General features: G+C 43.4%; 1 protein-coding gene across 2 annotated transcripts in view; it reads left to right on the top strand.

Annotated features, from left to right (window-relative positions):
- The window catches only part of RASGRF2 (Ras protein specific guanine nucleotide releasing factor 2), a 245,496-nt gene that overhangs the window by 206,518 nt on the left and 18,491 nt on the right, over nucleotides 1-20,487 (top strand). For both annotated transcript variants that reach the window (XM_058728352.1, XM_058728343.1), the window contains exons 19-21: nucleotides 10,177-10,289; nucleotides 18,236-18,296; nucleotides 18,604-18,707. In XM_058728352.1, the coding sequence (XP_058584335.1) occupies nucleotides 10,177-10,289; nucleotides 18,236-18,296; nucleotides 18,604-18,707 (278 nt within the window). The remainder of the gene's footprint in view (nucleotides 1-10,176; nucleotides 10,290-18,235; nucleotides 18,297-18,603; nucleotides 18,708-20,487) is intronic.

Genomic DNA, 20,487 nt, shown 5'->3' with positions numbered 1-20,487 from the left:
CATCTTCAGAGGACAGATGTCTGATCTCTAAGCTCTGTGCTGGAGAAAGAACGCTTCCTGGGCTGCGCCACCCTCTGCATTACATGGGTGCTTCCTGTCCTCATGCTCCTGAAGATGCCCAGGAGTTTACAAGAGCCCTTGCCTAGATCCTTACCATAGCTTGATCAGATTTCCCAATGTCCGCTCCCAGGGAAGATGTGTCGCTGGTGCTGAGCTAGGACAACACAAGCCGTTGCATTCCATAGAAATGATTTTTGAGCCAGCCTGAGGTCTGAGGCTTAGTTATGGTGCATGGTCTTTTATAGGCAACTTGAAACCATAACCCCTGACTGAGAAGACTGTTTCCTCTACGAGGGTGAATTCTGAATGACACGACTCCCAATGTTTTAACTATTTAACAAATACTGTATTGCCTACTATTGGGTCAGGCTCTCCTCTAAGCAGTTATTTTCAAATAGTAAGTCATTTACCGTTCACCTCAACCTTTTAAGGGAGGCAAGGTAGATATTGTTATTATCCCAGCTTTCCAGATGGGGAAATTGAAGCCTAGGGAGATGAGATAATTTGCCTGTGATGACACAGATAGCAGGTGGCAGAGTGAGGGTGCACGCCCAGGCTGCTGGCTGCCCAGCACATCCTCTAGCCCCTGATCTCACTGGCCAACTTTTGGGGTGCAGACAGCTTGAAATGCAAAACGTACATAGCCATTCCTGACTCAAAACAGTGGGAATATCATATGCTAATACTGACCATGCTTTTTCTATTTCTAAATCGTTCCTTGGAAAAGTTACTTTTGTCCCAGAGTCTATTCTGTAAAGGATTTGTATGGTTTTATGGGGCAGAGGGCTGCCTCCGTGCTGACAACCAAAACAGCACCTCTTGTGTGGAGATGGTGATTTATATGCTCCTGTGCCAGCCTCCCCATTGCTGGCCGTGGCTGAAACCAGAGCTAGTGCTATCTGTGGTTAAGGGTCAGGAGACCACAGGCTTCCCACCTAACCGTGGATTAGATGCTGCCCCCCTGCCCAGCAGCCCCAAAGTACAGTGAGGCTCCTGCGGCCTGTCTCCTGCCAGTGGGTGCTGATGGGGATGCCTGGAATAAAAAGAGAAAATTTAGTTGCTATGTGAGAAGCTGGCAGCTATGAACTATTTCTGTTTAAATTTTTTTTTTAATCTTTATTTATTTTTGAGAGAGAGAGAGACAGAGTGTGAGTGAGAGAGGGGCAGAGAGAGAGAGGGAGACACAGAATGTGAAGCAGGCTCCAGGCTCTGATCTGTCAGCACAGAGCCTGACATGGGGCTGGAACTCACAAACCGTGAGATCATGGCCTGAGCCGAAGTTGGACGCTTAACCGACTGAGCCACCCAGACACCCTGAACTATTTGTTTAAATGACAAATTCGTTGTCTCCTGCTTCAACCTTGCAAATAGCTTTATAAAGCCACTAAATGGGAAGATAATCAATGGACCACACACTTTTTTATGTTAGTCTCATCTTTACTAATTTGTGCTCCTTTGTGTCTAGTTATCCACACCACTGCCCTTTGACCTCTGCATATCCAAGCTAAGAAATCCCAAACGTCCACCAGGTACAAACCAGTGTTTGTTCACAAACTCATATTTCCCATGAAGGCAGCCAAAGTGAAACAGAGAATGCTCTAATTAGGCCAGCCACTTAAGTTCCCTTTGGCTCCTCCTGTTTTCCGGGCATGTAGGCTGGTACTTATTTTCATCACTGTAGTTTCCAATCCTGCCCATATTGTTTTATCAAAATGTGTCCTTCTCCCTCATAACAAACTGTCTTCGCATCACATTTCACTTTAGTTGCTGGGTCAGGAAGGACTCATGTGAGGAGAGAAACCTGGAAACCTGAATTCTCATTTAGATTCCCATGCCAGCTTGCTGTCTTCCTCATTCATAAAACTGGCAAAATGATCTTTAAAGGGTTATTATGCACAAATGAATTATTTGTCAGAGTGCCCTAGAAAATATAACATGTAAGAAACTATGATCTGATAACTATGGTTTTTCTTTTTTCTTTTCTTCTTTTTTTTAAGACCTGAAGATAGATTTTCATTTTCTGACTCTCTTTCTGTGATCCAGGCAAACAACCAAGCAAGATCCTACTTCCTTCAACTACTTACCAAAGTTTTTTTTTTATCTTTTATACATCCCTGTTGTTATCCTTTAAACTCTCCTTAAGCTTTCTACTATACTTGTCTTAAAAACAGAAAAGAAAAGAAAACTTGGTGAGAAATTAACAACAGGATTTATTTAAGTCTGTGTGAAATGTAATTAAGAGGTTAATAAACCACTGTTTTAGGGGCATCTGGTTGGCTCAGTTGGTTAAGCATCTGACTTTGTTTGGCTCAGGTCATGATCTCGTGGTCCGTGGGTTCGAGGCCTGGGTTGGGCTCTGTGCTGACAGCTCAGAGCCTGGAGCCTGCTTGATATTCTTTGTCTCCCTCTCTCTCTGCCCTTCCCCCGCTCACGCTCTGTCTCTGTCAAAAATAAATAATCAGTTAAAAAAAAAAAAGAAACCACTGTCTTAAATGGAACCTATTTTCTGTTCCCATTAGTTGCCAAGACAGAAATTTAGCTTTCTCTGTAAATCCAGTGGGATTCTTTAACCTTCCGTGGATGGGTTTCATGGGCAGAAAACACGGAGGAACACTGTCTGGGACTTTACGTACATCAACAGCTTCTTACTGCCCTCCCAGTTTGCATTCTACATGGATAGAATCACTCGTGGTCCTAGGAGGCATTTCTGGAGACCGTGGCACACAGGACTGAGCTCTCGGTTCCTTTTCTGGACCAGCACCCCTTCATCATTTTAGGACTCTATCCCCCAGGACTCCGAGGAGCCAGTGTGGCAGTAGGGCATCAACTGGTTTGTTCAGGCCTGAAGGTGTTGCCTCCATGTTGCCCTTTGTGCTTCCTCTTCTGCCCAGTCTGCTCCCAGATGCCAACCACCTGTATCTCCTGATCTTTTTGCGTAGTTTCTTCCTGGCTGGATGTCAAAGGCTCTGCTTCTGCTACATTCCTGACTCTGGGTCTGTCTTCTCTATGGGGAAAGGAATGAGGTACAGCTTGCCTACCAGCTTTCTTTATTGGTCTTTTCCCCTCTTATGGGTCAGAGGGCACGGAGAACAAAGTATAACTTACAGACCACTCTCTACTAAGACTTATTCTTGACTTAAAGTCAATGATAATTTTGTTGACATGTGGCATTAATTAACAATGGAAGTTTAAAAATCAAGATTAAAAGCAGGCCTTTCCAAACTTTTTTTTCCCCTCTAATTTTTGTCATTGTCTTGGAAGGTACAGTCTATCAATTAACCACCTATCTAGAAAAATTCTCTTTCCTCTGATAAATGCTTTTTAAACTGACTGATTGTCTTTGGAGAGGTAAAGCTAGAAGCCTGGGAGTTACGTGATTTCAAGGTTGTGGGCAGTATTTAAAATTCTTATGAGCACAGCTGTTCAGGTCTAGAGGCTGCATTTTAGCAAGCTATTCAGATGAGGAATCATTTGTTAGAAAATGGCCAAATAAATTATTTTTTGCATGATTTCCTCCTTCTCACTCAGTCTGTGTCATTCATTGCCATTTGCCTCTTCCCAGTTATTTTTGTCCCGACAAATCTTCCACATTTTGCACTGTGCCTTCCTCTAGTAGCCTCCCACCTCACATCTGCTAAAATAATTTCCCCAAACGCCAGTTTAAGAAGAATTAGGTAACATATTACCACATGTCTCAAAGTCAAGTATCTTCCCTAGAACTTTTGTCCACTCATTCAACAAACATTTGGGCCCCCACCAGGAGCACCTGGGCCTACCAAATTTGGGGCTTACTTACTATCTGGGTTTTACCACCTTTTCCTGGTGCATAAGCTCCTACATGATGGTCAGTTACACATTCCTATATATTCTGTTCCTCCTTGGAGATTCTAAAACCTTATGAGTAAGTGTTGAACAGGTATTGGAAAGTTTGGAATTACTACGGCATTGCTTTGGAAGATTTTATTCCAAACTTAATGCTCTTCCTTGTGTGTTTTTGAGTAGGTTATTCCTTTTGTATGGCAAACAAAGAGGCTTTTAAAATATTTTTGTAGTTAGTTGATGGGAAATGCTGGAAAACCCTGCCTTTCACTTTTCCAGTGCGTAACTGTGATTCACAGTCAAGGTTGCCCAGAGGTAGCAAGAAGGCAGGCAGACCAAGGGTGGTGTCAGGTAGACGAGGCCAAACAGGTACTGTGCAGGGTCTCCTGTGCCAGCTTTTAGCCAGCACAATCTCCTCTGGGATCACGTTTCAATATTTAAATTCTGAATGAAGTTCCCACTCCCCTTAAAAGAACTGAAAACCACACTGGTTTAGAGGCTTGTTATCTCTAGTTCATTAAAATGAGGAATCCAGAAAAGCATATCCTCAGCCTATCAAAGTTGATTTGCATAGATCTTGGGAAGATCACTCAGCATCTTTGCCTCAGTTTCCCAGTTGACCAGATGGCCCAGATCTAACCTAAACGTACACTACAATGTAAATTAAATTCTTCATCTTCTCTAGTAAAAGAAGACAGAAACAGCATGCTTTTCATTTTCTTGAAAATCATTGTCAAATCGCAGGCTTTTATTTTTGAGCCTAACACATCCTAAGCCCCTTCTTTATGAGCCCATTTCCCCAGGTTTTAAAATTTTTTGTGTGGTTTTACTCCATTCTGCAGCATTGACACTTTCCTTTTAAAAACTCTGGCCACTGTTAGGAATACACTGTACTGATTATAGTAAGAAAATTACTCTCATAATTCTCTTTATTGTCAAACTGTGTTTATCAAATCAGATTTTCTTGATGTCCTAGAGTTCCCATGGCCATACATTGTGTATTAGTAATTATTACCCTGGTCTCCTGAAAGAATGAACGTAATTGCCAACATACCTAAGCTGTGAGCAGGGGATTTTGTTTCAGCGTGCTGGGGAATCTGATTTATTGTGTCTTGTATTATTTTTCTGTTATATGATCCAGTCTTATTAATACAAACCTGAGTTTCAAGATCTCTATCTCAAATGGTTGCTAGTATAGGTGGGAAATAGTTCCAGACTCAGTAAGGCAACCACCTGTTGGATGTGTCTTTTCAGTCCAAGCCACCAGCACTAATTCACTGATAGCCATGTGTTTTTGGACAGTCTGTGGTGTGCAGTTAAAAACCCAGGTTTCAGCTAACACTGCCTAGGGTCGAGTCCTGAGTCTGCCACTTGCTACTGGTGTGACTTTGGGCAAAATAACTTAGCTTCTCTGTACCTTGACTTCCTTGTATGTAAAATGGGAATAGTAATGATTGTAACTGTGTTGCTATCAAGGGTTAAATTGGATCATAAAGTGATTAAAATGTCATCTAGCGTGTGGCATACTCTCACAAAGTCTTAGTTATGATAATGACCTGAGGAATTGCTCAGTAACCAAAGGGAAATGCTGACTTCCTAGTCATTGATGAATGTGTTTGAGCGGAGTCAGTGAGATATTGGTAAAATACCCTCATCTCCCAACAGCTTAACCACTTGAGGAAGATTCTGACATCATTTGTTGGTAACCTTTTGTCCCTAAGCATTTGCTGTATTTCCTGATAGTCTGCTTGAGCTATCACCTCTTTTCAGGGGTTCTCGGGAGCTACATTTCCAGGCCTAGAACCACTCCTCAGACTCAGAGGGGCTGCCCCCTCCCCCCCGGACCCCCGGGTTTCTGGGGTTAATGTTTCCTTCTTCTGTCCGTCACCCAGCCTGCTGTTCTTTGCTCTACCTTTCCCCCACTGCGAGTGTAGACTGAAATGTAAAAGTCTCGTATTTTCTGGGCTCTCCACCTGTGGAAGCAGGGTCGTTTCTGTTTTCTGATTTTCCGTCTCTTCATCTCTCCTTCAAAAATTGGGAAACAAAAACCAACCTACATGAGCTGTTGCTGTGGTAGCTGCGGTGACTGCCTCAGGTCCTCCTGGGTGCCGCAGGGTTCCCTGATCCAGGGCATGAGATAACCGACAGCAGGCAGCTTCTCCCTGCAGGGAGGGCCCTGCTCCCCGAGAGCCAGTCCGGCCAGGTCGCAGCACAAAGGCGGTGGTGAGGTAGCCAGACGACCCTGGCGCGCCATCTTGTGGGCGCCCTTGATTGCTGCCTCTGAGAAGCAGACCGTGTTCTCCCTCCCACCTAGTTAGTATTCTCATTTCCCATTTCCAGGGCCTGGGGAAATGTGACAAAAAATTAGATTCCAGATAATTTTAAAATGGCTGTTAGGCAGACTTATTATGAATAATCCACCTCTGGATTTAATTAGGGCAAGTGCCTTTTAGCTGCTCCAGATTTCTCTCGAAGTAGTAGCTACTGTTTTTAACAGGGACTTTTGAGTGGCCAATTCTGCATTTTACGTGCATCGTTAAAAAAGAAAACTTTACATTCTAGGTAGTACATCAGAGGATTCAGATAGTTTTTTAGTTAGTTTTTGAGGAGTTGTTGTTTGAGTGAATTAAAAAAAAAGTGGCAAAGTGTTGCTACTGAAAGTGTAATCAGCATCACCCAGGAGCTCATTAGAAAAGTAGAATGTTCCAGACCTACTGCATTAGAATCTGCGGTGATTTGTGGGCATATTGACAGATAGAAGCACAGGTGTAAGCGCGGGTTACCAGAGTCAGATGGAAGACTTGTGTTTTTGTCTTCACGCTGGCACCTCCTTACATGTCTCCTGTCAGCCATATGATCACATCCCTTCAGCCTCAGTGGCCCGTGTATGACACAAGATTATAGGTTTCTGCCTTGTCTGCTCCTGGGTCAGCTGAGGGAGAAATGAAATTATGCATAGCAGTTCAGTTCGAACATGGTAAAAACCTGTGCAAATGTCAGGGGAAACTGTGAGTGAGAATTTTTCCATTTTGTACTCAGCCATCATTAGTTAACCTGTTTTACATCAGCTACATCATCAGCAGAACAAATATTCACCTATAACCTTCATCATGCTCCGAATAGTGTCTGGGCAAATTCCACCAAGTTTTCAGAGCTCTCTCTCAGGCTAGTCTTCCTAGAGCTCAGAATAATAAAATTACATTTTATTTTCCTTAACAAGACCTTTCATACAACTTGCTTTCCTCGGGTCTCAGAACTGTTTCCCCTGTTGAGCCCAGGGTGGGGCACAGTAGGTACCCGCTGGTTGATGAAATTGCTAATTAGCCCTTAGCAAGGTCCAAACACTGGCCTGATGTCCTTCACACTAATCCATTTATGATAATCAGATTATGTGCATCATTAGAGACTGACATAGCTACAGGAGGACTCCCATCATCTCACTGATGAATATCAAATATTCATTAAGGAAACAGACTCCTGATGGCTGAGAAATCTTTTGGTAGTGTGCAGGGATTGAAGTAAGTGAGGTCATTAACTGTTTACAAACATTCCCTTCACCTTGAAACAGGAGAGGAGGTAGGACAAAGAAAACATAGTAGCAAGATACTACTCTCTTCTCCTAGCATACATGTTAAAACAAAAACCAATAGCCAAGAAGCTGTTGGACAATAAGTAGAGGAAATTTTAGGAAGACATACCAGCTAAAGGCCTAAGAATGGTAAGAGATAATAACCTCTGTGTTGCCTGAGGCCCCAGTGGTTCCTGTTCTGAAGAAATGGTACTGATTGTGAAGCATTAAAAACAAAATATTGAGACAAATTTGTTACATAGTCCTCCACCAAACTGAGGCACAAAAATATTCCACTCAAATTAGGGCAGACTATTGCATTGTCTACAGTTTGTGAAATTACGGACATTTTTGCCCTGAATTTACTAAATATAGGTAAAGCGTGCTGTTTTTCTTTTTACTGGATTCATTCCAATTAGCAATGTTTTCTCTAATTATTTAAAAGAATTCAGAATGTCAGTGCTTCAAAATTACTTTCCTGAAAGTTAAAACGTAGTTCTAGAGAGTAACTTTATATAGGAGGGAAAATACACATTCACTTCTGCTCATGGGAATATAGTCCGTCAGAGTCAGGTCCTTGAAAGCAGGACTTAGAAGGTGTACAGTTCACCTCCGATAACCTGACAGTCGCAGTGTGCTTCCTGCAGGTGTATTTTAAGATAGCACTAGGGGCGCCTGGGTGGCTCAGTCAGTTAAGCGTCCAACTTCGGCTCAGGTCATGGTTTCATGGTCCGCGAGTTCGAGCCCTGCTGACAGCTCTGTGCCGACAGCTCAGAGCCTGGAGCCTGCTTTGGATTCTGTGTCTCCCTCTCTCCCCCGCCCCTCCCCCACTCATGCTTTGACTCTCTCTTTCTCTCTCTCAAAAATGAATACATGTTAAAGAAAAAATTTTTAAAAAGAATGCAAGAATTTTTAAAAAGTGCAAGTGGAGTGCCTGGCTGGCTCAGCCGGTTAAGCATCGACTTCCGCTCAGGTCATGATTTCATAGTTTGTGGGTTCGAGCCCCGTTTCAGGCTGTCTGCTGTCAGCACAGAGGCTGCTTTGGATCCTCTGCCTCCCTCTCTCTCTGCGCCTCCCGTGCTCATGCTCTCCCTCTCTCAAAAATAAACATTAAAAAAATTAAAAAGGGCAAGAAACACATCTTTACCTTATTACTTCTTTCTTTAACTTTTTACCTTGAAAATTTTCAAATCAAGAGAAAAATGCCAGGATAAAACAAACACTAATACACATCTACAGTCACTAATAATAGTTAACATGTTTACCACATTTGTGTTCTCTCTCTCTCTCTGTCTGTCTCTCTCCCTCCCTCCTTCCTCCCTGTCTTTGCAAAACAGGAGCCTGCTCTTAGCCTCAGTGAACTGATCAAATTTAGGGCAATCTAACATTGATGATGTTCTCAACCAGGACAAAGTCCTGACTTGACTTTTGCCAGTTGTCCCAGTGATGCCCTTTAGAGCATTTCCCCCTCGATCCCAGGGTTATATGCTGCATGTAGCCATGGTCCGTTTGGTGTCCTTTAAAGTAAAACAGTTCCAGTTCTTATTTGTCTTTCATATTACGTTAACATTTTTGAAGAGCACAGTGTGCCTCACAATGCCCATGTGAGATTCTGCATCTTTGGAAAAAATAATAACTGATGATTTTCACAGAGCATTACATTAGTAGGTACATGATGTTGGTTTGTTCCATTACTAGTGATGGTAATTCTGATCACTTTGTCTGTCTCTCTTCGTAATAAATCATTTCTGGCAGGGGTATGTGGGTACTTGGACATTATTAATTCTCTTTCCCAGTTAATTTCAGCATCCATTCAGCTGCCTGATCCATTATTACTGCTTTGGACAAAATGGTGATTTTTATAAAGCTCTTTTGTTTCTTTGCACTTGCTAATTGGAATTCTACTCTGAAGAAAAGTTCCTCTTCCACCTTCTCTATGTATTTACCTACTTAGGTCTCTGTGAGCATCACTGGTTGTTGTGATTCAGTTGTTTATTATTTATCACTATCATTATTCATTCTGATGCTCACGTGTTCTACCTTTTGCCCAGTGGGCGCCCTTCAGTTTCACTCCTGGGTTTGTTTGGTGCAGCCCCATTGGTTTGTGAGTGTCCTTTATTTAACCCTTGGCACATCTGTACTGAAGTTCTTAATTCAAGTCACTGCCCAAATGACAGATTTTATTCTTGCAACCAATCTTTTTTTTTTTTTTTTTTTTTTTTTTTTTTTTTTTTTTTTTTTTTTGTGAGCCATTGCTCTGCCCCAGTTACCGATCTTACACACAGTCCAGTGGGAAAACAGATGATTATTTCGGCCTGTACAGTGCAGTAGGTAATGCTAGGGGGAACCTTGAGAGCATCGAAACAAAGCCCTTTGCCCCACTAGATTGGCAAAGGAAGGCTCCTGGGAGAAAGTATATCACCTCCTAGACATGGAAGGTGAATAGATGTAAACATGGGGAGGAGGTGCTGTGTGGTCCAGGCTAAGGGAAGCACCTATCTCTTTGAGGAATTTCCAGCCCCTGGGGAGCCTGTCAGAAATACTAACAATAGGACCCCATCCCAAACCAATTAACTCAGGATCTCTGGTGGGGAGAGCAGTCCTAGGGTCCATACTTTTTAATTTCCTATATATCACTTCAAGAGAATTTATCATGAGAAATGGTGCCATGTGTCCTGGAGCTAAAACATCCACAACTAAACTTTTAAAAGATCCATTTTATTTTATAGGATTTTGAGCTCAACAACGAACTAAAAATGAATGTCCTAAATTTGCTAGAAGAAGTTTTGCGAGACCCAGACCTTCTTCCCCAAGAAAGGAAAGCCACGGCGAATATTCTGAGGTAAGTGCAGTTTTCAGGTGCCTCCTGATTACGTTGGTTGGTTTGTGCTGTGTTCCAGAAAATAAGATCCTATCGAATCAGAAAGATGTATCTGAGACTCCTGGGGGCAGCGGGGGTTCTGGTAGGCAGGGGCAAGGTACTACGTATCGTCTCTTTTCTGGGGGCAGATTGGCGCACGCTGCCTCAGGAACACTGGGACTGGGCGACGTGACTTGTGTGGGGCCCAGGAGTGCAGCTGCTCCTGTTTGTGTGGGCAGAGCGTGGTTTGCTGCAGGACCAAAAGCGGAGAAGAGGATGCCTTGAGGATCCTCTCCTGTGACTCCAGCAGGAATTGCAGAGAGATGATGTTTTCCTGCCGTCGGTTCTAGTTGTTTGCTGTAAGCTCATGTTGATGAGCTGGTGGTGGCATTTCGGTGATAGTCTTGTGCTCCTGGCTTGTGGATGTGCCACCAGATAGTAGTTGTGTATTTTCTTCAGCTCGTGTCGCAAGTCCTAGACCAGCTTTACTGACTTCTTCTCAGGTTGGGATTCCCACATCATACAGGTTGTATAACTTTGGACATCTGCATGATAAAAGCTTGAACTTTGGGTTTCCTACAAGAGACTGTCTGTGTCTGTCATTACACCCAGCATCCAAAGAGGTCACAGACTTTCTTACAGCTTCTTGAACTGGTGGGTGGAGTTCTTTTCTAGTACGCTCTACAGCAGGAGGACAGCCATCAGGGGTTTCATGCAGACATTTCGGTTATAGCTTTCCTGACTCATGGCTATATCGTCTGTCCCTGCTTGGGGGTGGGAAGCCCAGCATCTATCTGCTAGAGCCTGGTACCCCTTTACCATTTTGACTTCTAGTTCTGTCTTCATTTACAGTCTCTGGAAAGAGGCCTTTCTTTCTTCTAACCTCGAATATATTGTTTCCTTGTTATCCAGCTTTCTGAGAGGAGTCCATCTTAGTTCAGTCTACTATGTTTTTGGAAGTCCCTCTCTAACGCAGCAATGCCAGATTTTGGTCTGCAGCCTTTTAGCAATTGGCTCATAAGTCATTCTTACTACCATTAGCTCAAGATCCCGTCACCAGACACTCCTTTGGTCTAGGGGCTCTTGTGGGTGGAATGTGTCTGCTCTACAGCAGGTATGTTGAAGTTCTAACCCTGAGTACCACAAAATGTGATTTGGAAATAGGGCCAATGCAGATGTAATTAATTAAGAGGAAGTCCTACTGGAATAGGGTGGACCCCTAATCCAATATGACTGGTGTCCTCATAAGAAGATGACCATGTGAAGACAGAGCAAGACACAGAGAGAATGCCGTGTGAAGATGATGCAAAGGTGAGAGTGAGGCAGCTGCAAGGCCAGAAATGCCGATTACTGGCAAACCACTAAAAGTTAGAACGAGTCGGGTGCCTGGGTGGCTCAGTCGTTTGAGCATCTGACTTCGGCTCAGGTCATGATCTCACCATTCATGAGTTTGAGCCCTGTGTCAGCTCCAGGCTGTCAGCGCAAAGCCTACTTCATCTCCTCTGGCCCCCTCTCTTGCTGCCCCTCCCCCCTTGTGCGCGCGCTCTCTCTCTCTTTCTCTCTCTCTCAAAAGCGGTAAGTAAACATTAAAAAAAAGAAGAAGAAGTCTAGAAAGAGGCAAGAGAGGATTCCTCTACAGGATTCAGAGGGAACGTGGCTCTGCCGACATGTTGGTCTTGGGCTTCTGGCCTGCAGAACTCTAAGGCAATGAATTTCTATTGTTTTAATATGCCCAGTTTGTGGTACTTTATTAGGGCAACTCTAGGAATCTATTAAAGGCCCTCTTCACTTTTTCCATGCTATGAAAACACCTAAAGAAGCTTAGGGGCTCTGTTACTATGTTTATTTTCAGATTTAAATTGTAAATACATTTTCAGATAAAGCCTGGTTTCAGTGAATGTGTGGTTATATCTGTGAATGATTACTATTCCTTTCTTCTTTACGTACACAGGTTATTATGCTCTTTGTATTTAAAACACTAACATTTTGAAACCACTTTCTGGAAGTTTGTGCACCCAGGGACATTTGACTGGACAGCTGGCAGGGAAATGAGGTGTTCAGACAGGATTGGTGAATGTGCAAACCCATGTTGCCCATTCTCTCACAACATCCACACCAGACATTACTAATCAATCCTGAGGGCTTTCTGCCTGCACCAAGGGGTGAGCTTAGAACTCCACTGACCAGCACGCCATTAATTGGAGTTGGCATTTAAGATGAATCCTGTTTACCATCCCAAGTCTTTATTATTCATCAGGCTTAAGATGTGCAAATTCTTTTTGTTAAATAAATGGCCTGAGAATTAGAGGTGTGAAATGAATAAGAAATAGAAATGTTAGTAGATGGTACAGCCTGGGAGCATGACACGGAGCAGAGTCTGATTCTTATTTTCACAGGGTTCACGGGTATAATCTTGGTTCAGCCACTTAAAGCTGTCCAGTTTCTTAACCAGTCTAAACCTCAGTTCCCTCAATTATAAAATGAGGCCAATAGTACCTACTATTGAATGGTTATAAAGATTACATGGTATCATATGTTTAAAGAGGTTAACACAATGCCTGAAACATAGCACTTGTATTACTGCTGCACTTATTATTATTATTATTACTATTATTATTAGCACCGACCGTAGCTCTTAGGAAAAATAGTTTCTTCCATCAAGGAAATATGGCCCAAGTAGGAGCTGGCTAGGTCTTAGTCAAACTCGACTTTCCTTGGGCTTCATCATTTTATCTATACAAAAGAGATTATAATAACATTGAAACCCAATTTCATATTGCACAATGATGTGAATGTAATACAAAAATCATTCAAATGTACACTCCAAGTAGATGAATCATTTGATATGGGAATTATATCTCAATATAGTTGTTCCCAAAAAACCATAGTTATAACCCACTTGCTATTTTGTAAACGAGAAGAAAAAAAGAAGTAAAAAGCAAAGCAAAAAGGCAGTTCTGATGATGGGATGGCCCCAGCTGCCCACCCACAATTCTGATCCCTCGCAGAGTCTTCCCCAAATATTCCAAAAGCCCCAAGAAATGTGTGCTCAGGAACAAACCCAGTCATTTTTGTGCCTCAGCATCTTTTTAAAAAAATTTTAAATGTTTATTTTATTTTGAGAGAGAGAGAGAGGGAGGAAATCTCAAGCAGGCTTCGTTCTTTTGGCACAGAGCCCAATCTGGGGCTCGAACACACAAACCATGAAAGCATGACCTGAGCCAAAATCAAGAGTTGGACACTCAACCTAGTGAGCCACCCAGACTCCCCTCTGCCTCAGCATCTTTATTCAAGTTCACTGACCCAAGACCATTTGAGGGAGAGACCTTATCAGTGCCATCACTGTCTCTGTCTAGCATGCTGCCTGACCGTCTTCTGAAGCCACCATTTCCCTATCAAAAAGCTGGCAAAGATGCCACCTGCCCCATTCCTGAGCCACATGGGCCCCAGAGCATGCCTCACTCAACCTAGAGTCTCAGGCTCTTGTGAAAATAGCTCCTTTAGTTCCTGGTACGACAATTTGTCACCGTTCCACAGGTACTCACAGAGCCAAGCAGAGAATAGATATTATGCCATCCATTCTTCTTCCTTTGACCATCTTTATTCCCATGAGGCCAAGTGAAACAAAACACCTTTGTTTAGCCCTGAGCATATCAACTAAAGCAGACGGATACCATTGGGATCACTAGCCCATTAACTGAGCAGACAACCAGACCCCAAGTTCCAGTTGGGTCAGCTGGTTCTCTGAGACACCTTCCTAGGAAGCTAGGTGGTGCCAGAAAACTACTGATCATTGATTGAAGTTCCCCTGTCAAGTAAGTCATTCCACCGGCACTAAGCTTAAGGGTCCCTGCCCCAGCACACAAGATTGTGATTATAAGAGGAATAAATGATACATTCATTTGTTAGAGTTTCTGATAACTTACCGAATCAGATACTTATGTTTATATGTATGATACTTATATATTTATAGTTTTATTTCTTCTTTTTAATTTATTTTTGAGAAAAGTGCGAGCCGGGGAGGGGCAAAGAGAGAGGGAGAATCTCAAGCAGGCTCCACATGGTCAGCACAGAGCCTGACATGGAGCTCGAAGTCAAGAAACTGTGAGATCATGACCTGAGCCAAAATCAAGAGTTGGACGCTTAACCGACTGAGCCACCCAGGCGCCCTTATATTTATATTTTTACAATCATGTCAAAATGATTAGAGGGTGAAGTAGGAAGTAACACCTAGATATAACCATCCCTGATGGGATGCCATCATTCATGAAATCTCTTTGTGAAAAGAAGCCATCATGGAGTATATGAGAAAGAAACAGAAATCAGAAGGATTATTTAGTAACCCTGAAAATTACAAAGATGTTCCTGTTAATTCATTTCTTAATGTGGAAACAAACGGAATTATTTCCAACCAAGCCATGAGATTTCAGTACTGAAAGTTTCCATGCATTTCTAAGATATGCCAGAGCAAGGATAGCAATGGGCTCAAGAGAGCCTAGAAGGAAGTAAAGCCATGTCTAAGAAAGCAAAGGAAGGAAGAGGTGGTCTGGTAGGTCCCAGAAGGGAAGCAACAAGTGATTAAACCTCACAAAGTGAGGAGGAGCAGAGACTGGGGCAGGCAGGTCATGCCAGGAGCACAAGCCAGCCAGTCTTAGTCACAGCAGGCAGCCCAGAGAGTGTGGACCAGTCTGAGGACAGAGGGCAGTTGCTCTTAGCTCAGTTTTTAAGACTATCTGATTTCTACTGTTGAAGGAGCACTTTTCCAGTCATAGAACTTGAATAATCCCATTTCCTTTAAAATTTTTTATCTGGAGCATCCGACTTCGGCTCAGGTCATGATCTCACAGTTTGTGGGTTCAAGCCCTACATCGAGCTGTATGGTGACAGCTTGCAGTCTGGAGCTTACTTTGGATTCTGTGTCTCCCTGTCTCTCTGCCCCTCCCCTAATCATGCTCTGTCTGTCTCACCAAAAATAAATAAAATGTTTAAAAACTTTTTTAAATAAAAAAATCAAATTAGATAAATAAAATTTACCTGGTGTTGTTATTATAAACGCACAAATATTAAACAGATCATGCTGACTGGGAGATGTGAGAGAAACCCAGTATCCTGGAGTGGGCATCAAAGCGCTAAAGCTGTCAGGAGACTAGAAGCAAATCCATCCAGTATTGGAGCTGGACCAGAGTTTTCACATCTAAGGGAAAATATGTGAACATACCTCCCAGTGGATACAAGTTGTGGTTGCGAGAGATAAAGACATATCGCACTGTAGTTAGAGGTAGCCCAGACATGAGATATTTATATGCAATCAAGCTGTGTAACAGTGAGATGTAAACATGAAATGTATTTAAACATATATTACCTTTATACAGTAAACTGGATGCTTCCAGTGATGAACCATCTCTGCCCCACACGGTCTCACAGGGATTACTTTATGAGGAAGAAACTTAATTGGCATACATAGTTTGTTGTCTTCTTTGTGAATAAAACCCTTGGCTCGAGACTTTTCTATTTCTAAATATTGCTCCCCCTGTGACATTGTATGGACTTGCTGTTCTGAATCTATGTGGCAGAGAGTTTTTGGTAGACAACTAACATGCCATGAAAGGAAAAGAAACAAAGACTGGCTTCATAGGTAGTCAGCTGGAATGGGTTCAGGTCATGAAAAGGTGACCCACAAACCTCACAAAGCCCCGAGCAGCATCAATAGGCACTTGTGAGAGGAGAAAATGTTAGATAATTTAACCAGACCAGATGTATCTTGGAACATTAACGTGAGATCACTGAGGAAAGGAACATTTGATAGACGCTAACTACTTTCTTGACCACTTCTTTCCAAGGAAAGAATATTACCCAGCCTCATTAAAAAATATCTTTTCCATGGGTACACATAGTTATGTGGCCACCGATCTCTCTCCAGGAACCCAGACTACCCTGGAAAGAATGACATGAGCTTTGGGAAATAGTCACTTTTATCCCGTGTGTGTAATCCTTAGGTAGGATTTAATAATCTTTGGAGAAAGACTTGTGTTTGCTTATTTTTTCCTCACCTCAATCTGCCTTTTATCGTATTATGAATATTTCTTTTTGATTGCAAATGATATGGCTCATTGCTAAGAAGAGGACCACCACTCCTAGAATCTAGAAGGAATCTTCTCCTTGGTAAACAGTCCTTTGCTCCTCTGCTAAACAGCCAAGAGCTTTTGTAAGAGGAAAAGAGAGGAAAGAGACTGGACATTTCTGGATGTGTGTTCTACGCTGGAGCCTTGAAGAGGTGTCTTTATAAGTGTGCCTAAGATAAGCAAGAGCAACAGGACAGCACAGCTGACCAAATCCTGGGCAAGTTAGTCAGTTCCCTTGAGCTTTGGTTTCCTTATCTGTAAAATGGGCCTCATAATGCTTACCTCAAAGGGATCTCATATGACACAAGAGAGAGTGTTTGTCAGATGGTTAACGCACGGCTGGCGTGTAGCGTGTATATGGTACCCTATCTCTGTTGCTTTTGTATTTTTGAGGGTTGTAGTTCTGTTTTCATCAATTCAGAACACAACAGAACATCACATCATTATTTATTTTAGTTTTTAAGTTTATTTATTTATTTTGCGAGAGAGAGAGCGAAAGAGAGTGCAAGCATGTGCAAGCAGGGGAGGGGCAGAGAGGGAGAGGGATAATCTCAAGCAGGCTCCACACGGTCAGCACAGAGCCTGACATGGAGCTCGAAGTCATGAAACTTGAGATCATGACCTGAGCCAAGATCAAGAGTCAGACGCTTAAGCAGCTGAGCTACTGAGGTGCCCCCATTATTTCTTTTAAAACTACCTTCCTACAGCAGACAGGCTACATGGTTTGGGACTGTTTAAATATTTCAGTATTTTTAATATGTGATTGTGTCTTCATTTTGGAAGGCTTAAAATGCTTGGCCCAGATGGTAAGTTATGTAATCAGTATAATTCTCCTGGACTCTGAACTTCTGTTGGACATGAAATGTCACTCCCACTCTGAAACCCGCACCCACTTCAGGATTCATTAACTTATGTATTTATTCAGTCATTCATCACTGAAAAAAAATACTGAGAGCTGAATAACTCTGTGTTTGGGGATATAGCACCAAATGCATCTTGGGAAAGTCCATCTGGGAATCAAGGGAAAAGAGTTTACCTGCTGGCTTCTGCTTTGCACTGTTCAAATTCTTGCCAACCAGGAACTTCTCTGAGCTTCTGTCTACATGTTCATGGGGAGGGGGTCCTCTGCCTCTTCTGCCTCAGCATCAGCATGGAAGGGCCAGGGTGGGAGCTAGAGGAGTGTTGGTGAGGCACTCAGGCCCGTTGGAATCTCTGACTGATGGGATCGCAGGATACTTGAACTCACAGTCTGGATCCTCTCGGTAGTGCAGAGCACACCAGCTCACGCTCGGGTTCACCTTGATTATGGATTTTTTTTTAACATTTTTTTTTTTTTTATTTTTGAGACAGAGAGAGGGACAGAGCATGAACGGGGGAGGGTCAGAGAGAGAGGGAGACACAGAATCTGAAACAGGCTCCAGGCTCTGAGCTGTCAGCACAGAGCCCGACGCGGGGCTCGAACTCACGGACCGTGAGATCGTGACCTGAGCCGAAGTCGGACGCTCAACCGACTGAGCCACCCAGGCGCCCCGATTATGGATGTTTTATTTACAACCTTGTGTGTAACAAGTTGGCTCCTTGATATAAGCCAGCTCTCTCTATGATCTTCCTGTGCCTCTAATGTGTGTGTTTTTCTGTTTCCTTGACTTTCTGTCTCCAGCTTATGTCTCTGCAGGCTCCAGCTGGCAGCACAGCCTCATGGACCCGAACCCCTCAGCTTCCCACCCAGGGAGAACCAAATGCATGTTGTCATTTTGCTCCTGGCATGTTTCTTTCCATGGATGATACTTTGATTTCATTTTTTAGGGCCCTTTCACAAGATGATCAAGATGACATCCACCTAAAATTAGAGGATATAATTCAACTGGTAAGTCCAGCCATGGTCTTATTCAGCATGATTATTTTCAGACTGCTTCTCAGAGGCAAACAACTTGCCCATAACTGATACCTGGATGCTCAACCGTAGTTCTACCAATGAAGCACTGTGAGATGAACTAAATTCGACTTGGGGTTTAGCTGTTGGTCCATGATATTAATGTTGGCTGATGTTTCTGAGCTTTTTGCCATTTTCTTTGTAGCCCCAATCTGTGATGACCTTTGTTCTTGAGCAGCTGCCTTGAGCTGCTGGGCACCTCGCTCTCAGTGTGTTTCATTCCCACCTTCCTCTCTTGCAGACAGACTGTCCGAAGGCTGAGTGCTTTGAGACCTTGTCAGCCATGGAGCTGGCTGAGCAGATCACCCTCCTGGACCACATCATTTTCAGAAGCATTCCCTACGAGTGAGTGTGGCCCTCACGGCTGCAGGCCCCCTCAGGCAGGACTTGTGGGCTTAGAGTCGCCATTATTCCTAAGGCAGATGTGTGTGCACAGAGGTGTGAGTCTTAATCTTACAATGGTTTGGTCCCACTTGAATGCCTTTTGGTCACAGTTTATTCTAGAAATACTGATTTGGCAACACTGAGGACTATCAAGATGTTCACTCTTGTGTTTCTCTATGTTCTGTAGTTCCCGTGGAATGTGAATTTCTTCGTATTCTCACATCCTCGCATTATAGAAACCTCAATTTGGCTGTAACAGTGGTTCTCAAACTTCATGGTGTCTAAAATCATTTGGGAAGCTTGTTAAAAATGTACATTCCTAGATACCTCCTTCTGAGATTTGTGATTCTAGGAGGTTTGAGGCCCAGGAAACTGCATTTTCAGTGGGAATCCCAGACAATATTGCGTGATCTAAGACAGTACGTTGAGAAGCACCGATGTTGGGTGAAGCTATACATTTTGCTACAACTATTCACCCACTTCCACGAGCCAACAAGTATTGCTGAGCTTTGAGATGCTGTAGCAGCGTAGATTCCCGAGACAGCTTTGCACGGGGTGCATGTGGAGCGTAGACGTGCTGCATGAGCTGCCAAGTAACGAGCATCAGTATCACTGCTGCCCTTTAATCTTCCCATGTAGCGGATGAAGAGGGCCTTTAGACCCCTTCAAGCTGTAACAACCCGTAGCTCCACAAACAAGGCCTTTGTCCGGACAAATGACAACTGTTGGCACATGTCCTCTGTGAAATAGCTAAGTTGCCGGTAAAGCAGGGGCTGGGCATGAGATAGGAACGGTGACCCATGTTGTATGTAGAAAAGAGGACATCGTGATGATGGAGAGTCAGGTAGGGCGATGGGTGGTCAGAGCTGCAGCTGTGTCAGAGAGGCATAAGGGGCGAGGCCAGGAGATGCCCCTGCAGACTTTTCTTTTATGCGTTTTATCTTCTTCCCCTCCCCCTCTCTCTACCCATGAACAAGCGGGGCAGGGGATGGAGGGAAGGAATGTGGCCTGTTGGCTCTACAAATGAACCCAGTGACTACTGGAGTGAAGACTTGAGTTAGAAACCACAGTGCCTCTCCCCACCTCCTGACTCCTCTCTAGTGCAGTGGGGATTTGGTGGGGAGATGAACATGACCTCTGTGGAGGAAGAGAAAGAAAAGGCTGAACACCCATGGGTGGTCTCTTCCTGGGACCCTTCCTCTCTTCTCCTCTCTGTCCCCACCCTGCTGATGGGAACATCTACCAATTATTTTTGTCTGTGGAACTAGCACACCTTTATGTCCAACAGCCTTGCAGGAACATGAAGGAACAAAAAACCCTTTGCAGGGACTCAGCCAACATTTCTGGATTAAGACTGTGTCAGAGTAATTACATTTCAGGTTATTTTTTGTAATGCCTATACAAAATAATCCCTGTATGCTCCAGCTTGATTGTCCCTTGCTTGCTGTGATCTGGTGGCCTGCTCATGGGTGAAGTGAAGGAGCAGGGATGTTATTCTGAAGACAAAACTTCCACCAGGCTGAGCTCCCACCCCTGTAACTGCCTTCACTACATGAAGTGGTAACAACAGTGTTTGTTTATTCAGCCTTTACCATGTGTACCGTTCTGGGCTCTGGGGAGAATAAAGGAAAATCCCTGCCCGTAGAATTGACATTGTCCTGGAGAATATCAGAGCAAAGTGGAGGAAGACATGTTGTTTTTGGTTAACGTTTTTGGTGGTGATGGATTTTTTTGGACCTTC

The sequence above is a fragment of the Neofelis nebulosa genome, chromosome 1 (genome assembly GCF_028018385.1).
Source record: "Neofelis nebulosa isolate mNeoNeb1 chromosome 1, mNeoNeb1.pri, whole genome shotgun sequence".
Lineage (NCBI taxonomy): Eukaryota > Metazoa > Chordata > Mammalia > Carnivora > Felidae > Neofelis > Neofelis nebulosa.
This window is presented reverse-complemented; position numbering and strand designations above follow the sequence as displayed.